The 17,218-nt window shown below is 36.8% G+C and overlaps 1 protein-coding gene across 2 annotated transcripts in view; it reads right to left on the bottom strand.

The window, feature by feature from the left end:
- Nucleotides 1-13,545, bottom strand: part of LOC122813004 (beta-2-glycoprotein 1-like) — a 281,969-nt gene extending 268,424 nt beyond the window's left edge. The window contains exon 1 of one of the 2 annotated variants that reach the window (XM_044085104.1): nucleotides 13,390-13,545. In XM_044085104.1, coding sequence (XP_043941039.1) covers nucleotides 13,390-13,459 — 70 coding nt within the window. In that variant the 5' untranslated portion in view covers nucleotides 13,460-13,545. Of the gene's footprint in view, nucleotides 1-12,649; nucleotides 12,739-13,389 lie in introns of those variants that run through there. The other variant, XM_044085105.1, reaches the window with a different exon arrangement.
- Between the last annotated feature and the right edge of the window lie 3,673 nt (nucleotides 13,546-17,218).

The following is a 17,218-nucleotide window of genomic DNA, read 5'->3' as shown; positions in this document are numbered from 1 at the left end:
GCCATTAAGTATCAGTCTTCCTATTATTTAGGGGACTGCTGATTTGGCATAGTGGTATGTTGCTCTGACTGCAGTGCATAGGGTCCTGGGTTCAAGACTTGCCAGTGAAATGCATGGAGGTAACACAACATTTTATTATAGCAACTTTCCAAAATTATACAAGCAATGTTTAAAATGTGTCCCTGGTAAGTCTCTAGTTACTACCACTTGTGAGCTTTGTCCAGTTTTTTTTGTTCTAAGAGTTGAGAGCTATGGTGAGAAGTGAGAACTGAATTTGTATTCCCCCATTATTGGCATTGTTTGTCCAGGGTTTTTGTACTAAGCTGTTGAGAGCTATGGTGAGAAGTGAGTACTGAATTCACTAAATGATAGCCATTAAGTTTCAGTCTTCCTTTTTTTCTGGAAACTGCTGATTTGGCATAGTGGTATGTTGCTCTGACTGTAGTGCATAGGGTCCTGGGTTCAAGACTTGCCAGTGACATGCACGGTGGTAACACATTTTATTTTAGCAACTTTCCAAAATTATACAAGCGATGCTTAAAATGTGTCCCTGTTTTTTTACCTTTTGCCCCCCAAAAATAACTGAAGTTGAAAATAAGTGCAAGAAGCTGTGCAAGATGCCTATGGCTTACACTACTGTCATTCTATTTATAATGTGGGTGTGGAAGTAGACTTTTATGATGGAAATGTTCTGAATTGGACAGTTTTGTCATTATTGGTTTATGCATTTTGTTTCATTGCCTACAGTACAGCCTACTAGAAAAATATTCAAACAATAAATTTAAAATGAGCTCTGTCTAGCAGGTGCACTGTATTATACAAGGAACATAACTTAATAAAGTCAGGAAGGTGTATTAAAGAAAAGAACACATCTATGTTTCTTGTGTTGTATGCAAGGGGCCAATGATTTGAAAACAGCCTAAAGGTAATCTTTATCCACCACTGGCCAGATGCATTTGCTTTGGATGTGTTGCGTGGGCATCAGTGCTATTTCAATGAATGTGAGTTTCAAGGGCAGAGAAGTTTTAATGCTAAGTCTATTTTCATTGTGAGACAGTATTGCTTTGTTTAGCAGATGTCTGTTAGTGTTTTGTGCATTGTTGTGCTGCAAAATGTAAAAATAAAATCCAAATAATCATTGTAGAAGTAAAGCAGTATGCACACATTAGGGTTTATGGTAAATGGGGAGAAATCACCAGGTAACAGGACATTGGAATGGCTGCAGGGGTGCCATATTTTGGTTGTCTGTTCTTCAGTTTGTGTTTGAAATTTGGTATCCCACAATTCCATTGGAGTAGATGGGGTTATGTAATTATGTATGCAAATTACATGTTAATCAGCATAGAGATTTGTACCTATTTTTCATGGGCTTTTTTCAGATTTTTTTATGTTTCCAGGTTGAGAGGTATGTAGCCCATCCATAAAGTAATTTAATTTCAACTATTTTTCAGAAGTTTAGAAAGTTAATTTCCTGTGTTCCAGTTTGTCCTGTTCAAATAAATACACTTAATCAGTCACAATAGTGTATATAGATTTCTGCTCATACTTTACAAAATATCTCTTCAGGATACACCTGTACAATATGACATACAGTTCTAATACATCTGTAACACAAGCATGAAGTATGTTGACATTCACAAATGACACATAACCATTTACAAAATTCCAGACAGTTTTGCTGGCAGTATCTCCTTTTGTTGCACTTCTATATAAATCATGTTAATATTCACAAATGGCATAAACTCATTTACAAAATTCCAGATAGCTAGGCTGGCAGTATCTCCTTTCATGACACATACTTCTAAAAAATCTTCTCAAATAGGAAGATGGCCATCGCTATTGCATTAAGCTGATCAGATACAAAAGCATAAGGTTAATTTTAACTATAATTTAAATCCTTTCCTGCTCCACTTCATACCACTTGTCCTGATTGGCTAGCATTAATGTAAGGAAGCATCATGTCTTTACAATATTTGCATGAATGCAATGCATCTGCTTGCTCTGTGAGCTATTTAAATGAACCCAGCCCCAGGTTCCCCCCTCCAGGATAGGACAGTGGATCACACAATAAACAACCAGGAAATAGGAATAAATAGAAGCCTCAAAATAAAAATAGTAAAGTAACAGAGTGTGCTGTTTTAAGAGATGAAGTGCATAACACCTAACCTCTGCTGGCTACTATCCTGGCAAACATAATGACCTTGAAAACTACTTCACTACTGTTGGTTTTTCTTCTGTAACTACTGTCACAGTGCAAAACCAGCACTTCAGCTAACAAACAACAAATGACAAAATCAGAAATAAGTCACTCACTTTAGAACATATTTAAATAAGCAGTATATTTTATTTGATAATTATGGCTATTGTAAGAAAGCAACTTTTATGCTTGACAAATATGGGTATTTTAAGAAAAAAGTAATTGTTATTTGGCCAACATAAGTCCCTAATTAGGGAATCCTAATAAGGGGCTTATGAAAAGTATCTCAGATTATGGAAAAAACAAAACTTCAAGCCATCTGTTTTATAGACATTTTATAATAGAGCATACAGCAATATTTGTCAGCCTGAGAAACTAAAGATATTACTGTCAGTCACTGATCAGTAGTTTTGGTAAAGAGACTGTGCAAATATAACAATAATTGAAATGCAAAGTAATGTGAAATATCTTGATCATCATTATCACCCCCCCCCCATTTTGTTTTTTCAAGCCTGTTTCATTCTATTCAGGGCAGCTTGGCAGCCATATCCTATCCTGGCAGGTACTGAATATAAAGTGTGGAACAAGTTTCAAACACTGGTTTCACTTCAAGTCTAATACACATGCACACATACACACACACACACACACACACACACACACACACACATATACACATGCATAATATATGTGCACATATAGGCAATTTAGTCGAGTACTATTTTGCCTACTTCATATCATTGTAATGTGGGAGGACATCAAAAACTCTCTTGAAAATCCATTTATATCAAGGGATATTATTTAAACTCCACAGAGAGGGTACCCCACCGGTAAGAGAATATGAGAACCAACCAGTAATACTCTGTAATATTCTGCAAATGTATGTAGCTCACATTTAAGTTTTTGTTTTTGGCATGGTAGCTTATGATATATTCAAGATGAATTCTCTACATTGCTGGTGAAACCAAATATTTTACTTCCTATTCAATTCATTGCTCAAATCATGGAACATGCAGTATATCTATGCATAGGGGTGGGCATGGAGCATGGTGGGCATCTGTGTGTAGGGGTGAGGTATTGTGCATGGTGTGTATCTGTGCTCAGGGTTGGGGAATGGAGCACGGTGTATATCTGTATATAGGGGTGAGGCATGCAGTATGGTATGTATCTGTGTGTAGGGGTGGGGCATGGAGCATGTGCATCTGTGAGTAGGGGTGGGGCATGGAACCTGTGTATCTGTGCACAGGAGTGGGCATGGAGAATAGTGGGCATCTTGTGTGCAGGAGTGGGGCATTGTGCATGGTGTGTATCTGTGTTTAGGGGTGGGGCATGGAGCATGGTGTGTATCTGTGTGAAGGGGTGGGGCAGAGGGGGGTGAAGGTTCCTGCATTTCCCTCTTGCTGCTGTGAAGGTGTTGCTCTGAAGACAACAGTTTGTTCAGAAACATGTGAAGTCATACTAGCCAATTAGACTTTGGTAAATGTCCATGCATACATGCTTTCTGACCTGTACACTAAGAAAGCATACTTCCTCCTAATTTGGATGATATTAGATTTCTAGATTTCTTAGATGAGGGGTAAAATCCAGTACTGTGTTGGACAAAGTGTATCATTTCTCACTTGTGGCACCCTGAAAATATTATAACAATTATTTTATGCTTAATGCCAAAAAACTTGTTACTGAACATATTTTATATATAACTTGTTATATAAGTCCATTACTCATTCAATAATGCATGAAATGAAGGTCGCTGACTGCATAAAGTCGATGGCTTATGGCAGCTTGCAACCGCTCAACTGTCCAAATTTTCACAGAATGTCCAGATTTTTGTCTCATATTTTTGGTCTATTCCTCATAAATTTTGTGTTATTCTAGGAAATCATTGGGATTGAGGTCACTAAATAATGACATACATTTGAGTTTCAGACTTCATACACTTCTGAAAATGCATAATGAAAAACTGCTATTCTATAAACTAAGTTTACAAGAGCAATATTTAAAATCCGTCCCTATTTTTGGGAATTTGCCCACCCCATTATTTTTGGCTTTGTCCAGATTTTTTTGTGCTAAGAGGTTGAGAAGTAGGCAGCTTGGTCCAGTTTCATTACTGGATTTTATATTCATGTTAGAGCTTTGAGTTATATTACTGCAAGTTACTAAAGTGTTTTGTGGTTCATATAGGTTCATATTAGTACTAGGCTAACTGCCCTTGTGGGACACTGTAAACCTAGCCAGGTACCCCACATGAGAAATCAAGCTCTGCACCGTCTGCACCTTCACTACTATGCCAGCCGGCAGCAAACATTAAGGCAGTGTTTATCAGGTTGTCATTAAATGAAACTCAGAGTTTGCAATGTTATTAAGAAAAAAACATTGTCTGTTGTATAAGCTATTTAAGTACTTTTCCTTCCCATTCTTTCCCATATATCCATAATACTAAGTGCTTACCCAGCAAACCAGTATTGCTCTTGAATACATTTTATCTATAAAACTACCCTTAGAACTGAAACCTGTAATTGTGTGGCTAAAACAAAGCCATTGTGTGCAGACAAGCTTAGAGCAGCTAGTTTGCACATTAAACAGCATTTCTATCAAATCTTAACACAATCTAATCTAGTCTAATGCCAAACCCCAAGGAGACATCTGTATAACCCAGTCCATAACCTACAGTAGCCCACCCAAATACAGGTACGGACAACAGTGATATTTAATTTCCAAATGTCTGCATAGCCAGCTTGGTGGATATGGGCATGTTGAGACAATGTAACAATTCTCATGCTCACACACAACCATTTAATCCTTAAAGAAACAAACAGTATGAGAGATATGCACATACGCAAATTCACTGAAGGCAAACATCTCACATGAAACAAGGGTTGTGAAGAATACACACACTACATCCAGGACAAATAGTGTCCACCACACAGGCAGACCAACTTATGCTGACACATTAAAAAGCAACGTTCACAAACCCCAAAGACCTCCTAAGCATATAAATGGAAATGTCTGTTCTCAACAATCTCTAAAGCACTCACCCAAAGCAACACCACACCTATGCCTGCATCTTGTGGAGAGTTAACAGCAAAGACCATAAGGCATGGAAGCACTTTATGCAGGACTGTTGTCATAGGTTACACCACTGTATGACACACAGATGCCCCACTCACCAGATTGAACAAGGAGAAGATAATAGTTAATTGCTTATCTGGTGCCAGGATCTGCTAGGTTAGACATGCACTCAAGTCACCACGCCACAGGTACCAGTATGACTCCACCATAGTCCATGTGGGCATTAATGACCTCAGATATACCTCACTGCCAGGATCTGCTAGGTTAGACATGTGCTCAAGTCACCACACCACAGGTACCAGTATGATTCCATCATAGTCCATGTGGACATTAATGACCTCAGATATACCTCACTGGGGCTATATGAAGATAAACATTATTGATCTCTTTTTGAATATGTGTTTCAGGCAGGTCTGTACCTTGTACTGAGCAGCAGTCTGCCTTCACCAAAAATGATGCCACAGTATGAGCAAAAGATGATTGACTTTAATAATTGACTTAGTTACTGGTGCCTTTCCAGGAGGATTCAATATTTGTCAGCATGGGAGGACATGAATAACAAACCATGTTGCTTCTCAAAAGATGGTCTGCACCTGTCCCCATGCAAGACTTCTGAATATTGGCTAAATCTTCTTCCACCCCTTAGAGTCTTTTTTAGGTAATACCAAATTGACAAACCTACTGCAATAGCAAATAAAACCCAAATAAATCTAAAGGTATTAGTGCTCAATGTTAGGAGTGTAAACATGAAATTCCACCCCTCCAAGTTCTCCTCACTGTGGTGACTATCGATGCCTGTGCCATAACCAAGACATGGTTTAAATTCACAGAAAGTGCTTTAGTAGTGCAAGACTTCAGTGCAGTCTCATATAGACAATCAGCTGCACAGACAGGGACAAAATATGGAGTCTCGATCCCCATTAGCAACAAGTATACCTCTAGGATATTTAAACAGGATGATACCCTGGAGTTTATCCAGATTCAAATCATCCTAGACAAAGTCCCATGCCATATCCTAGCAAGCTATAGGTCACCCTATATGTCCCAAGAATCTCATAGCTCATACTGACACTCAACATTAAACCAAATACAAAATATAAAACAAGACAGTCCTGGACAAAGTGCCTCTCAGAAGCAATGCATAAATCCAAAAATGTACAGAAGAGGCAACACCACAGCAAAAACCAATGTATAAACGTAGATTTAATAAAGCCAAAATCCAGAACAGTGAGCACTTTCACGTTTTAAAAATGTTTCATCAGACTTTCATACTACATAAATTCTTCATTTAATTTAAATAGTAACTTCATTAACACAACTTCCAATAAGTTAATAAAATTAATTATGACATCACAAGCATCAATTATTTCTAAAAATTCATCATGAAACTTTAAAAGCTACACAGTTTAATTCACATTGTATATATAAAAAATTATAATATAATTTTACTCAATGTAATAAGTCTTTAAAGAGGTTGTTATGCTATGAGGATGATAAGAATTTGAAGGAAATATACTCTGACAGACAAGGGACATTCACCTGCAGGAGGTATAACCAATGTATGTACATGGTAGATGATAACAAGTTTATCCATCCAAATACTGGGCAGGAATATATCTTTCAACATTATGCTGACTGCAAAACAAGGGATTTAATATATCTGGCACAATGCCAGGTATGTAAATCCTTCTATGTGGGCAAGACAAGCAGGACACTTAGGGAAAGAGTCAGAGAACACATATATGCCATAAACAAAGAGGATGAAAGTAATGCACTGGCTAGGCATGTGATGACCCATGGCATGACACATAAATGCAGGTTTAGAGCCTTAGAATTAATTAAAAAGACTGGTAGACTAGGTGACATTAAAAATTACACTGAGGAACAAGAAAATAGGTGGATTATATGTTTACAAGCCCATAGAATGGATGGTTTAAAAGACAAGATAACACTAAAGTCGTTCCTAGCAGCAAGGTCCTATGCACATTAAGCACCTTCATCTATTTCTATTGATTTTATTTTTATTTTTATTCTTATTTTTATTTTTAACATATAGCTCTATTATATTTTTTATATATATACAATGTGAACTAAACTATGTAGCTTTTGAGATTCATGATGAATTTTTAGAGATAACTGAGGCTTGTGATGTCATAATTAATTTTATTAAGTGATTGGAAGTTGTGTTAATGAAGTTTCTATTTAAATTAAATGAAGAATGTATGTAGTATGAAAGTCTGATGAAACATTTTTAAAACGTGAAAGCGCTCACTGTTCTAAATTTTGGCTTTATTAAATCTACATTTATGCATTAGTTTTTGCTGTGGTGTTGCCTCTTCTGTACATTTTTGGATTAAACCAAATACCTTATTCATGGGAGCCTTTAACTACACCTTTGTCGAAGGGGAGATATATACTACCTCAAACTTGCGTGCACAATGATTCATGGACTTTATTAACACAAATGACTATAAACATATTGTGCTCATGCCCACCAGAGGTTCAAACATACTGGACCTAGTACTTACCAATATGGGAGAGTGCTGTACAACTCCCAGTATCATGTTCTCATTGGTGAGGTTGTACCAGAAAGCTGTCTCCTTCAAAATAAAAATCAACACCAGTAAAACTTGTAATAGGGACTATTCTAAAGCAAACTTCTTCTTATTAAGCAAGTTTGTCAAAATTCAAAGCCCCTTCTAACCTTGAGTTCAAAGCAACTTATGCAGAATTGTTCACAGAGACCCTGTATAACAATATAAATGGCTGTATAGTGGCTGCTGTACCCCAGAAGTAAGATCAAAACAAACTGCAAAAACAAAGCACACTTGTGGAATCCTAACATTAATAGGATATATAACAAATGATAAAAAGTCATGGCTAAAATCAGGAAATCCCATAATGATAAGAGATCTCTAATTAAGCTAAACAGCAAACTAAGAAGCTGGTAATCTACCACAAAAAACAACTGCAAAAATGTACACCAAAAAGACAGCACCTCAAATGCCAGATTTTCTCAGAATGTCCATATTTATGGCTCATATTTTTGGTCTGTTCCTCATAAAATTTGTGGTTGTCTGGCAAATCACTGGGATGATCTAAGGAAAGCTGTCACTAATTAATGGCATATATTTGAGTTTCATGGGAGCCTTTAACTACACCTTTGTAGACTGGGAGAACTAAACTATGTAGCTTTTGAGTTTCATGATGAATTTTTTAGAGATAATTGAGGCTTGTGATGACTGCGGTGGTAGTGCTGCGGTAGCGTTGTCGCCTCATAGCAAAACGTTTTCCTGTTCGATTCTCAGCTAGAACGTCTTCTGTGTGGAGGCATATGTGAATGGGGCGTGCCTTCATTGAAGGTTGTGCATCAGGGCTGGTAACCTGGTACGTAAAAATCCACTACCAATCATTAGTGGACCGGAGTTCCGCTGTGGCAACCCCTAATCGGGAAAAAGCCGAAAGACACAAACAAATTGAGGCTTGTGATGTCATAATTAATTTTATTAAGTGATTGGAAGTTGTGTTAATGAAGTTACTATGGGAAGTTAATGGGAAGGGTCTAGCTGCACAAGCGATAGTCAGGTGCCAGAAATTCACAATGCTATAAACAGCACCATATGCCAGCACTGTAAAAACACCAAAATAATTTATTGACTGTAAATATACGATCTAAGAGCTTTCATCACTAAAACAATAAATGGGACTTCATCAGAGATAAAACCATATTGCCCCACAAAGCCTTTACATTTACAAAAAACTCTCCCCATATCTCTCAACCTCTTAGTGCAAGAAATCTAGACAAAGCCCGACAAAATGGACAAAGACTCAAAAATAGGGACATATTTTAAATATTGCTCGTATAAACTTAAAAAAGTTGCTAGAGTAACAGGGTTTGTTTTAACATACATTTTCTGAAGAATCTGAAGTCTGAAATTCAAATATATGCCATTAATTAGTGACAGCTTTCCTTAGATCATCACAGTGATTTGCCAGACAACCACAAATTTTATGAGGAGCAGACCAAAAATATGTCCCCCTATCTTTACATCAGCATTGTTGAATTAATTAGTAGTGGATAACACAACATAAAAATTTAGATTAAAAATAAAAAAAAACTGATAATAGTCACATAGAAATTTCATTGAACTACCCCACTGCGGATAAACCCAACACCGCATTCGATTGTAAAGTAACAAATTAAAATTAAAATTAGTAGATTTCATTTTCAATACAGTAGTTAAAAAAAACAATCTTTTAAACCATAAGGTCCTGTAGCATGTGTTTTTACTTTGTAATTCCTTAATTTCTAATTTTGTTTTCCATGCCCCCTCACATCTTGTTCAGCAATATCCAGTACATGAAAACTGAATTTATGCCCTTCTTGTTGTTGACTATGTTACCATAAGGCATTCTGTCGATCTTTCATTTTTATCCCATATACATGTTCATAAATTCTGTCTTTGAGGGTGCTTTTGGTTTTGCCTATATAGAAACATGGTCAATTGTGACACATTATTATGTATACCACTCTCTAAGTTAAACAATTACTGTAAAAATGAATGTTTACAATGCCATATCCTATGATGTTGACATCTTCACCTTCCTTTATATAAGAGCAGTACCTGCACCTACCATATTTGAACATTCCTGTTTTTCCTTGTTCGTTCCTAGGAACACTCCACAGTCTTTCTGTATAGTTCTTGATACACCAGTCTTTCTTATAAATAATACATGAGAATTCTCCAGCCACCTGTTTATCAGTCCCACCTACTTCAAAAACCTTCCATTTTTTTCTCACAAATCTGCCTAATCACTCTTGTGTCACCATTACATGTTAGCACTAACCCCTTTGTATACTTTTAATATCCATAGTGTTAGTCTCATTGATATGAGACATCTCACTATCTTGCACCCCTAAAAGGGAGGATTGAAAACCAGCCGATCTTTTGGTGTAAACCTTAGAAAAAAATACAACTGAGAACTCTCAGGATAACCCCTAGTAATGAACATATATCTAAGTTTTTCACTTTTGTTATGAAACAAGCCAGAATTTGATACCATTCCTGCAAATCTAACTAGTGACCTTTTACCAAAGCTCTTTTCTGATGATTAGGGTGACAACTGTAAAAACACAGTAATGCATTGGAGTATGTGGGTTTTTTATAAATATTAGATTTGAACTCCTCCTTCAAAACATCCTTTTGGATTTGAACACCTAAATATTTTAAAACATTACATGAAAATGTAATAGTGAAACTTAAAAAATGATAGTATTGTTGATATAATGGTAAAATTCTATCAATCTATTCTCTATACCCCTCCCAAACAGAACAATATAATCTAAAAAGCAGCCATGGGTTGGGTTGTGTGGTGTGGCTAAGCTTATAAAGGCTATTGTGGTGGTTAGTCTAGTATGTACCTATAAATCTATGATATTTAGTGTTATCTTATAATGTAAACCTGGGTTTTATTTTAGTAAGAAAAAGAGGAAATTGGTCTGGGGATGGGGTGTAGTTGTTGACTGCATATTTACATTGATTGGGCATTCTGACTCTGTTCTCTGTACAATCACTAAATGACCTAAAGTTCATTTACTTAAGATAAAATCCTTAAAAAGTATTGTCAAGCAAATGCTATGTTATCCACTGGAGATATATATATATACACACACACATATATATATATATATATATATATATATATATAGGTACATAGATAGGTACTAGGCTATCGGCCCAAGGGCCTACGTAAGCCTAGCCAACAAGGTTCCCTGGCTTACGCCACCCAAGAAAGTTATTTTCCTGTGCCACTGTCGAGCAGAGACACAGATGTGATCCCCAATATGCATTTCTCACCTCTTTCTTTGTTTGCTTTTCTTTTTTTTGTTTTGACCTCTTTTTTTCAACATAAAGAGTAGTTATCATAAGTATTCAGAATTCTCAGGTTAAGTTGGTGAACATGATAATGCAAAGATAGTTTAACTGCAGTAACTAAATAGATGCAGTAAACATAAATGATTCTTAGAGCTTGTAATGTTTAATATGTATATTAAAGAAGATGTTCAAAACTGTGTAACAGTTTTTATTTTTTAGCAGGTTTTATGCATGGTACTCAGTCAAAAGATTTATTTCCTCAAGGTAACTACAATGTACATGTGTTACTTTTATTGTACTTACGTCTGGGTTTGAGCAGATATACCTCATAATAAACCAACATATGTGGCCCTTAATGCTTTCATCTGAAGAAGAAATAAAACACATGTGGATGGCGCAGTGGTGCAGTTGTTTGTGTTGCCACCTCACAACAAAATGTTCTCTAGTTTGATTCTCTGCTGGGGTGCCTTCTGTGTGCAGTCTGCATGCCCTCCTGTGTTCGCGTGGGTTTCATCCCATGTTATAAAGACATGTACCTGGAGTGCTTCTCCCCAGGCCTCCACTGAAAATTGACTCATTCCAAGTCGGACTTCCTGGTAAACAAATGTTAAATAAATATTGTTGGGCTGGTATAGTGAAATATTTCTATTTCTGGTCATATTTTCTGGTATGTAGTGAAAGCACAGCGGGATGAATATATATTCATAATAAACCAATTTAACTCTCTTTCAGAAAAAAATGATGCCTTCTCCACCTACTCAGGCAATATGTAATGCCACAGTTGTTCTGTGTGCAGTGGCCTCTTGGAGCATTAACAGATATTCTATTGTGGCAGCTGTAAATCACATCATGTTTTGGTAGAAGGTGTCCAGTTCTTGCTTTAGTCTGACAGCATTTCAAATTATAGCTCTGCATTGTAATGTTGTTTACTTACTGTGTTTTTACCTCATTAATTTGTCAGGTGAGTAAGTATATAAGGCACAAAATGCATCTTTTATGAGGGATCCATTAGCACTGCCTAATGAATAACATTTTTTTTCAAGTCCCATAGCATACAAGTGGAGACTTATAGAATCTAACTCAGTGATCATACTTTAAGCTGACAAGCAGAAATTATCCTTACTCCTTGATAATAGACTTTTGGTCTAATATATGACGGTACAAAATTATGATTCTGCACAAAGATAAAGCTTATGATATTATCTAGAGTTGCTCTCTTTTGTCTACTATACCTGAAAGAAAGTTTCAGAAAACAAAACCTAGTACTATGTAATGCCTGTATCTAAAAAACATTTTAGCATTTTTTTGTAGGAATCTTAACAAAGACATGCATTTAGGGTACATCATCTAACAAGTCCTCTGGTAATCATAATTTCAAAAGAAAAAAAACAGTGAATGCAACACAAACATTTCATGGATATTACATATGATTTAAAGAAAGAATTGCCCTGGTTAAAAAAATACGCACTTGTTCTGATTTAGAAGGTTAAATAATAGCTAAACATACCTGGTAGCTGTTCCATATAATAATCTGAATGATTAGACATTGATCTATGAAGTACCACAATTGGCACTGATATAATTGTCGAGTGCTACAATTACATACATTTTCTTATAGTGTAGTCTAGCGTTAAGAACATTTAAGTACGGAAGTGCGTGTGTGTGTGTGTGTGTGTGTGTGTGTGTGTGTGTGTGTGTGTGTGTGTGTGTGTGTGTGTGTGTGTGTGTGTGTGCACGCGTGTGTGTGTGTGCGTGTGTGTGTGTGTGTGTGTGTGTGTGTGTGTGTGTGTGTGTGTGTGTGTGTGTGTGTGTGTGTGTGTGTGTGTGTGTGTGTGTGTGTGTGTGTGTGTGTGTGTGTGTGTGTGTGTCTCTGTGTTGGGGCTATTCTGCAGTTAAAACAATGTCTTCCATTTTGATAGCCAAATGAGTTTCTGCCAGTTCACCAAAGTCCTGTGAAAATAGTTTCATGTTTTCTGAGACAGTACATTTTTTATGAAATGATAATTCAAGGTATGCATACAGTCAAGCAGTTCTAAAATCAGCATGGACTTCTTTTCAGGGTTTTACATTTTTATGGTAATATAGAATTCATAGCCTTTTTCTGATTAAGTGCAAAATACTGATCTATATTAGACAGCTTATCTGAAAGAACACAAGTTTTAAGAAAAGTACTTAACCAATCACTTTATGCATTAATGATTTTCTTTAGAGTATTAATATTCATTTAATCTCCTGACGGTTACTTACCTGTTGCCACTGCAACATATGTAAGCACTCCAATTTTGCAGAGAAAGACAAAAAAGAAAATCACTTTCATTTTGTTGAGCTTTCTTTTTTCTTGCTGTTAGTGACCAAGCAAAAGAAGTACACAGTGAAGTTTTGAAGGTAACTACACTGATGATGCCTTCAAATATTAACTGGACTCTTCTTGCTGCTCTAACTAAGCAAACAACCTCCTGATAAGGAGGCTTTGGTTCAGAAGATATTTGCATTTGCAAAAAATGCTGCAGAAAACAGCATGTAGCCAGCTGGATCGGAGGGAATGCTTTCATTTTCAAACATAAACGGACAAATGACAACTTGTGGGGAAGTAAAGAAATTAAATTCATCCATACACAACACCATTTGTCCCACGTTTGGACATGGGGTTGGGGTGTCACTTCAGCTGTGACAATCACCTAGAGCAAAGGTTTACACCATTGGGTGGCTCGCCCTGCTGTGGTTCCACAACACACATTTGCATGCACACTCACATCTATAGCCAATTTAGAGTGTCCACTCTCTACTGCATTTCTTTGCAATGTGGGAGGAAAACAGTACAGGAAACTCATATGAACACAGGGAGGATATGCAGACTTCACACATAAGACACCCCAGCCAAAAATCTAACCGGGGAACTCCTTGCTGTGAGGTGACAATGCTATCTGCTGTGCCACTGTATTAAATAATCTACTTTTCAAAGGGAGGACAATGCAGGGAAAAAGATGTCGGTCAAAAGACAGAAACCAAAAGTAAGTGAGCTCATTGTTGGAGGAATTCAGTATAAAGGAGGTAACGTAACACTGGAGAATTGAGAAGTGCTATTAAGATTTAAGAAGCTGAAGCCTCATAGATGGCCTGTAGCAATCTGCAATTCAATATATTATAAATTAGAAAGGATACTTGAAGCATGGTCACCCACCAATCACATCTACAGGGAAAAAATACTGTGTTAGGGAAGCTTTCCAGAAGAACTTGAATGGTCAGTTGACAAAATCTGCAAATTTATGGTGATAGTAGAAGGAAGTGTAATAGGGACAGAATTTTATAGATTTGGGACACCCCCATATTGGAATCTGAAAGTTTATTAACAGTCTATATCTGAATACAGACTTGTAAACTTGGGCAGTTTCATTCTTTCGAGGATCTAATGAGGCTCATACCAATAATGCATCTAGCAAGCAATCCTCCAGACATGACTTTTCATTGTAACTGGAGATTTCTTGTTAGCAGCTTTTTAATTCTCCTGTCATTATCCTCCATTTTCTCCTTTGCAGTCTTCCGTACCCCTTTTCTCATTTTCACATGTACATTATTACAGTAACTCATTACTGTTTTGTACACATTTGATCTTTGCCAAATGAAACTGGAAAACAATCAATTTAAAAAGTGTAATGGCAGCTGGATTCACAGGTAACAGCTTTCTGTTGTATCTAAAACAGAACACAAAAAGCTGGACTGCACGTTTATCTGTTTGTGTTTTGTTTTTGGCTTATTGTTTTAAAAGACCAAAAAAAATAAAAATAGCCAGAGTTGTGGTATAAAGAGATAAAGTCCTATGTTCCAAGTGATGCATGTTTGATGGGCCTTTCAGGCACCCATTGCACTTGAAGGAAAGGATGTGTGCGCTCTTAAGTGCCCTTACCCTCATGGTCGATCTCAAGTGAAGGCTGATAACTTGCAGTGGAGGCATGGTCCTACAGGGGAATATTTGGGGACATTACTTGAGTCACCTCAGTGCTGGGGTGATAGGCCAGCATTCTCCCATTACATATCTGCCCACAGATGTTCAATCAGTGCACCTGGAGGGGGGGATAGGTTAGGCAATAACAAAACACTCACCAACAGCAATATAATGCTGCATCCATTTCCTCAATCTCCTTTCTCGCCCAAGACATGGGTTGGATAGAGCCTGGAGGAGGCTAAGGAAGGTCTTGTAGACCCAGCAAACAGGGAAAGGAGCTGGTGGCAGGCAGACATCAGCTACAGGAACCAAAAGACAATAAAATCTTAGGTATTGGAATGAGTATAAGAGGACCCCAGTGTATGTTTACTGCAGTAAACAACACCTTATTACTTCATCAGTTCTTATTAATATCTGACACCTATGAAGTACATCACTGTTTTCAAATAATTCTGTCCAGAAGTATGCAAGATGCAATAAAAGATGTGAAACTGAAAATCATTATGCTGAAATTAATTAAGCCAGTTAAGTAAAAACAATGCCTGGTAATGGAAATGCCCATTAAACAACATTAAATGGCACCCTGTCAGAATGGATTACAGAGTTTACATTGGTTTATGTTTTGCTGACTAAGTTTACATGTGTATGCACAGAAATGAAGGCTGGAGATAATATTCTGGAGAAGTGGGGATGTGCTGATAGCTGTGTCAGCTGGAATAAAATGAAACATAAAGGGTAGTTTGTTTGCTACATGCAAAAAAGATGTATTTTTTCAGTCAGACACTGGTTCATTGTGTATTTATTAGTGCACTTAAAATGGTTAAAAGTAGATAGTTGTTTTTCACAAAAGTTGGGATGCTAGGAATGGAAGGTTGTTTTGCTTTTTCAGTATTACCCATAAGTGTTTTAACTATGATGGGATAGTGACAGTACTATCTTTATACATCAAGAATGCTTGTATTTGTGATTAGGCAGGCAGGCATACAAAGTGTAGGTAGGGTGAGTCGTTTGTTTTGCAACAAATCTACACTTTCACTTCATATGTAAATCTGCTCTTGAAGGCCCTTTATAATACAACACAGCTGGAACTGGCAAAAAACATGAGTTAGATCTCTTGGTATTTGTACAGGTCTTGCAAGCATTATCTGCATTTGACAATAAAAACACAGTCTCAGTGTGGAATAAAATAACATTAAGATATATCATAAAACTGAGTAAAACAAGCTTGGGGAGTGGAATAATTTAGCATAAAAGCGATGAACATAACTACCCTTAAGAAATACTGATCTGGAGTTCCAAATAGGGAGGGTCAGCTCAGACTTGGTGGTAGAACTACCTGCTGAACTGATCAATGTTGGAGACATTTTATTGTAGATCCCTCCCTATTTTCTTTCCAGAGCTTGAGCTGGATGGGTTTAATAATTTTGAAATATTCAACAGAAGGAAACCTTATACCTTCACTTCCCCTGCTTTTTAATGTTAGCTGTGCTAATATTAATGATCCAAAGGCAAATCATTTCAGCCTATGATATAGCTGTCACTTATGTCTTGTAACATCTAACCCTAAATTATATATGTCCGGCTTCCTTGAGTTTACAGAAACCATGCTATGACCAGGAACTCTGTTCCATTATTCGGACTGGACATAAGTTTGAGTGCCATCCTACCTTCTTGAGGGAAAGTTAGTTAATTAGAAGACATTTCCATCTTCTGAATGCCAGAATGGTACTAACTTCTTTGTGGCCAAGGCTAGTCATATTCACAGGGAAACTCTCTTCTATAACATTGGAGGATATAGTAGTAAAGCCAGATGCATGTCCCTTGATTTTGTTTTGTTTAATTTAATTTATGTTGACTACACTGAGTTCATAGATCTGATTTCAGGCAAGCACTGTAAGACCAGTGGAATGAATTCTACATCAACTGTATTAGCTTGCCTGGATTAGCTGGGCACATTATTTATTTGGACTGTCCTGCTTGAGAACAGATTTGTTCCCATCAAATGCAAAGAATGAGGTCCTAATTACTCTTGATCACAAGAAACTTCCATTGGGCTTGAAAAAACAAGAGAATTCTTTATTAGTAAACTTACTAAGAAGGTCATTGCAGTAAAACTTGACCTGCATTTATTTG

Source organism: Protopterus annectens, chromosome 10.part0 (assembly GCF_019279795.1).
Source record: "Protopterus annectens isolate FY-2018-M chromosome 10.part0, PAN1.0, whole genome shotgun sequence".
NCBI classification, from domain to species: Eukaryota; Metazoa; Chordata; order Ceratodontiformes; family Protopteridae; genus Protopterus; species Protopterus annectens.
The sequence above is the reverse complement of the archived record's forward strand: the minus strand, read 5'-3'. Positions and strand labels throughout refer to the sequence as shown.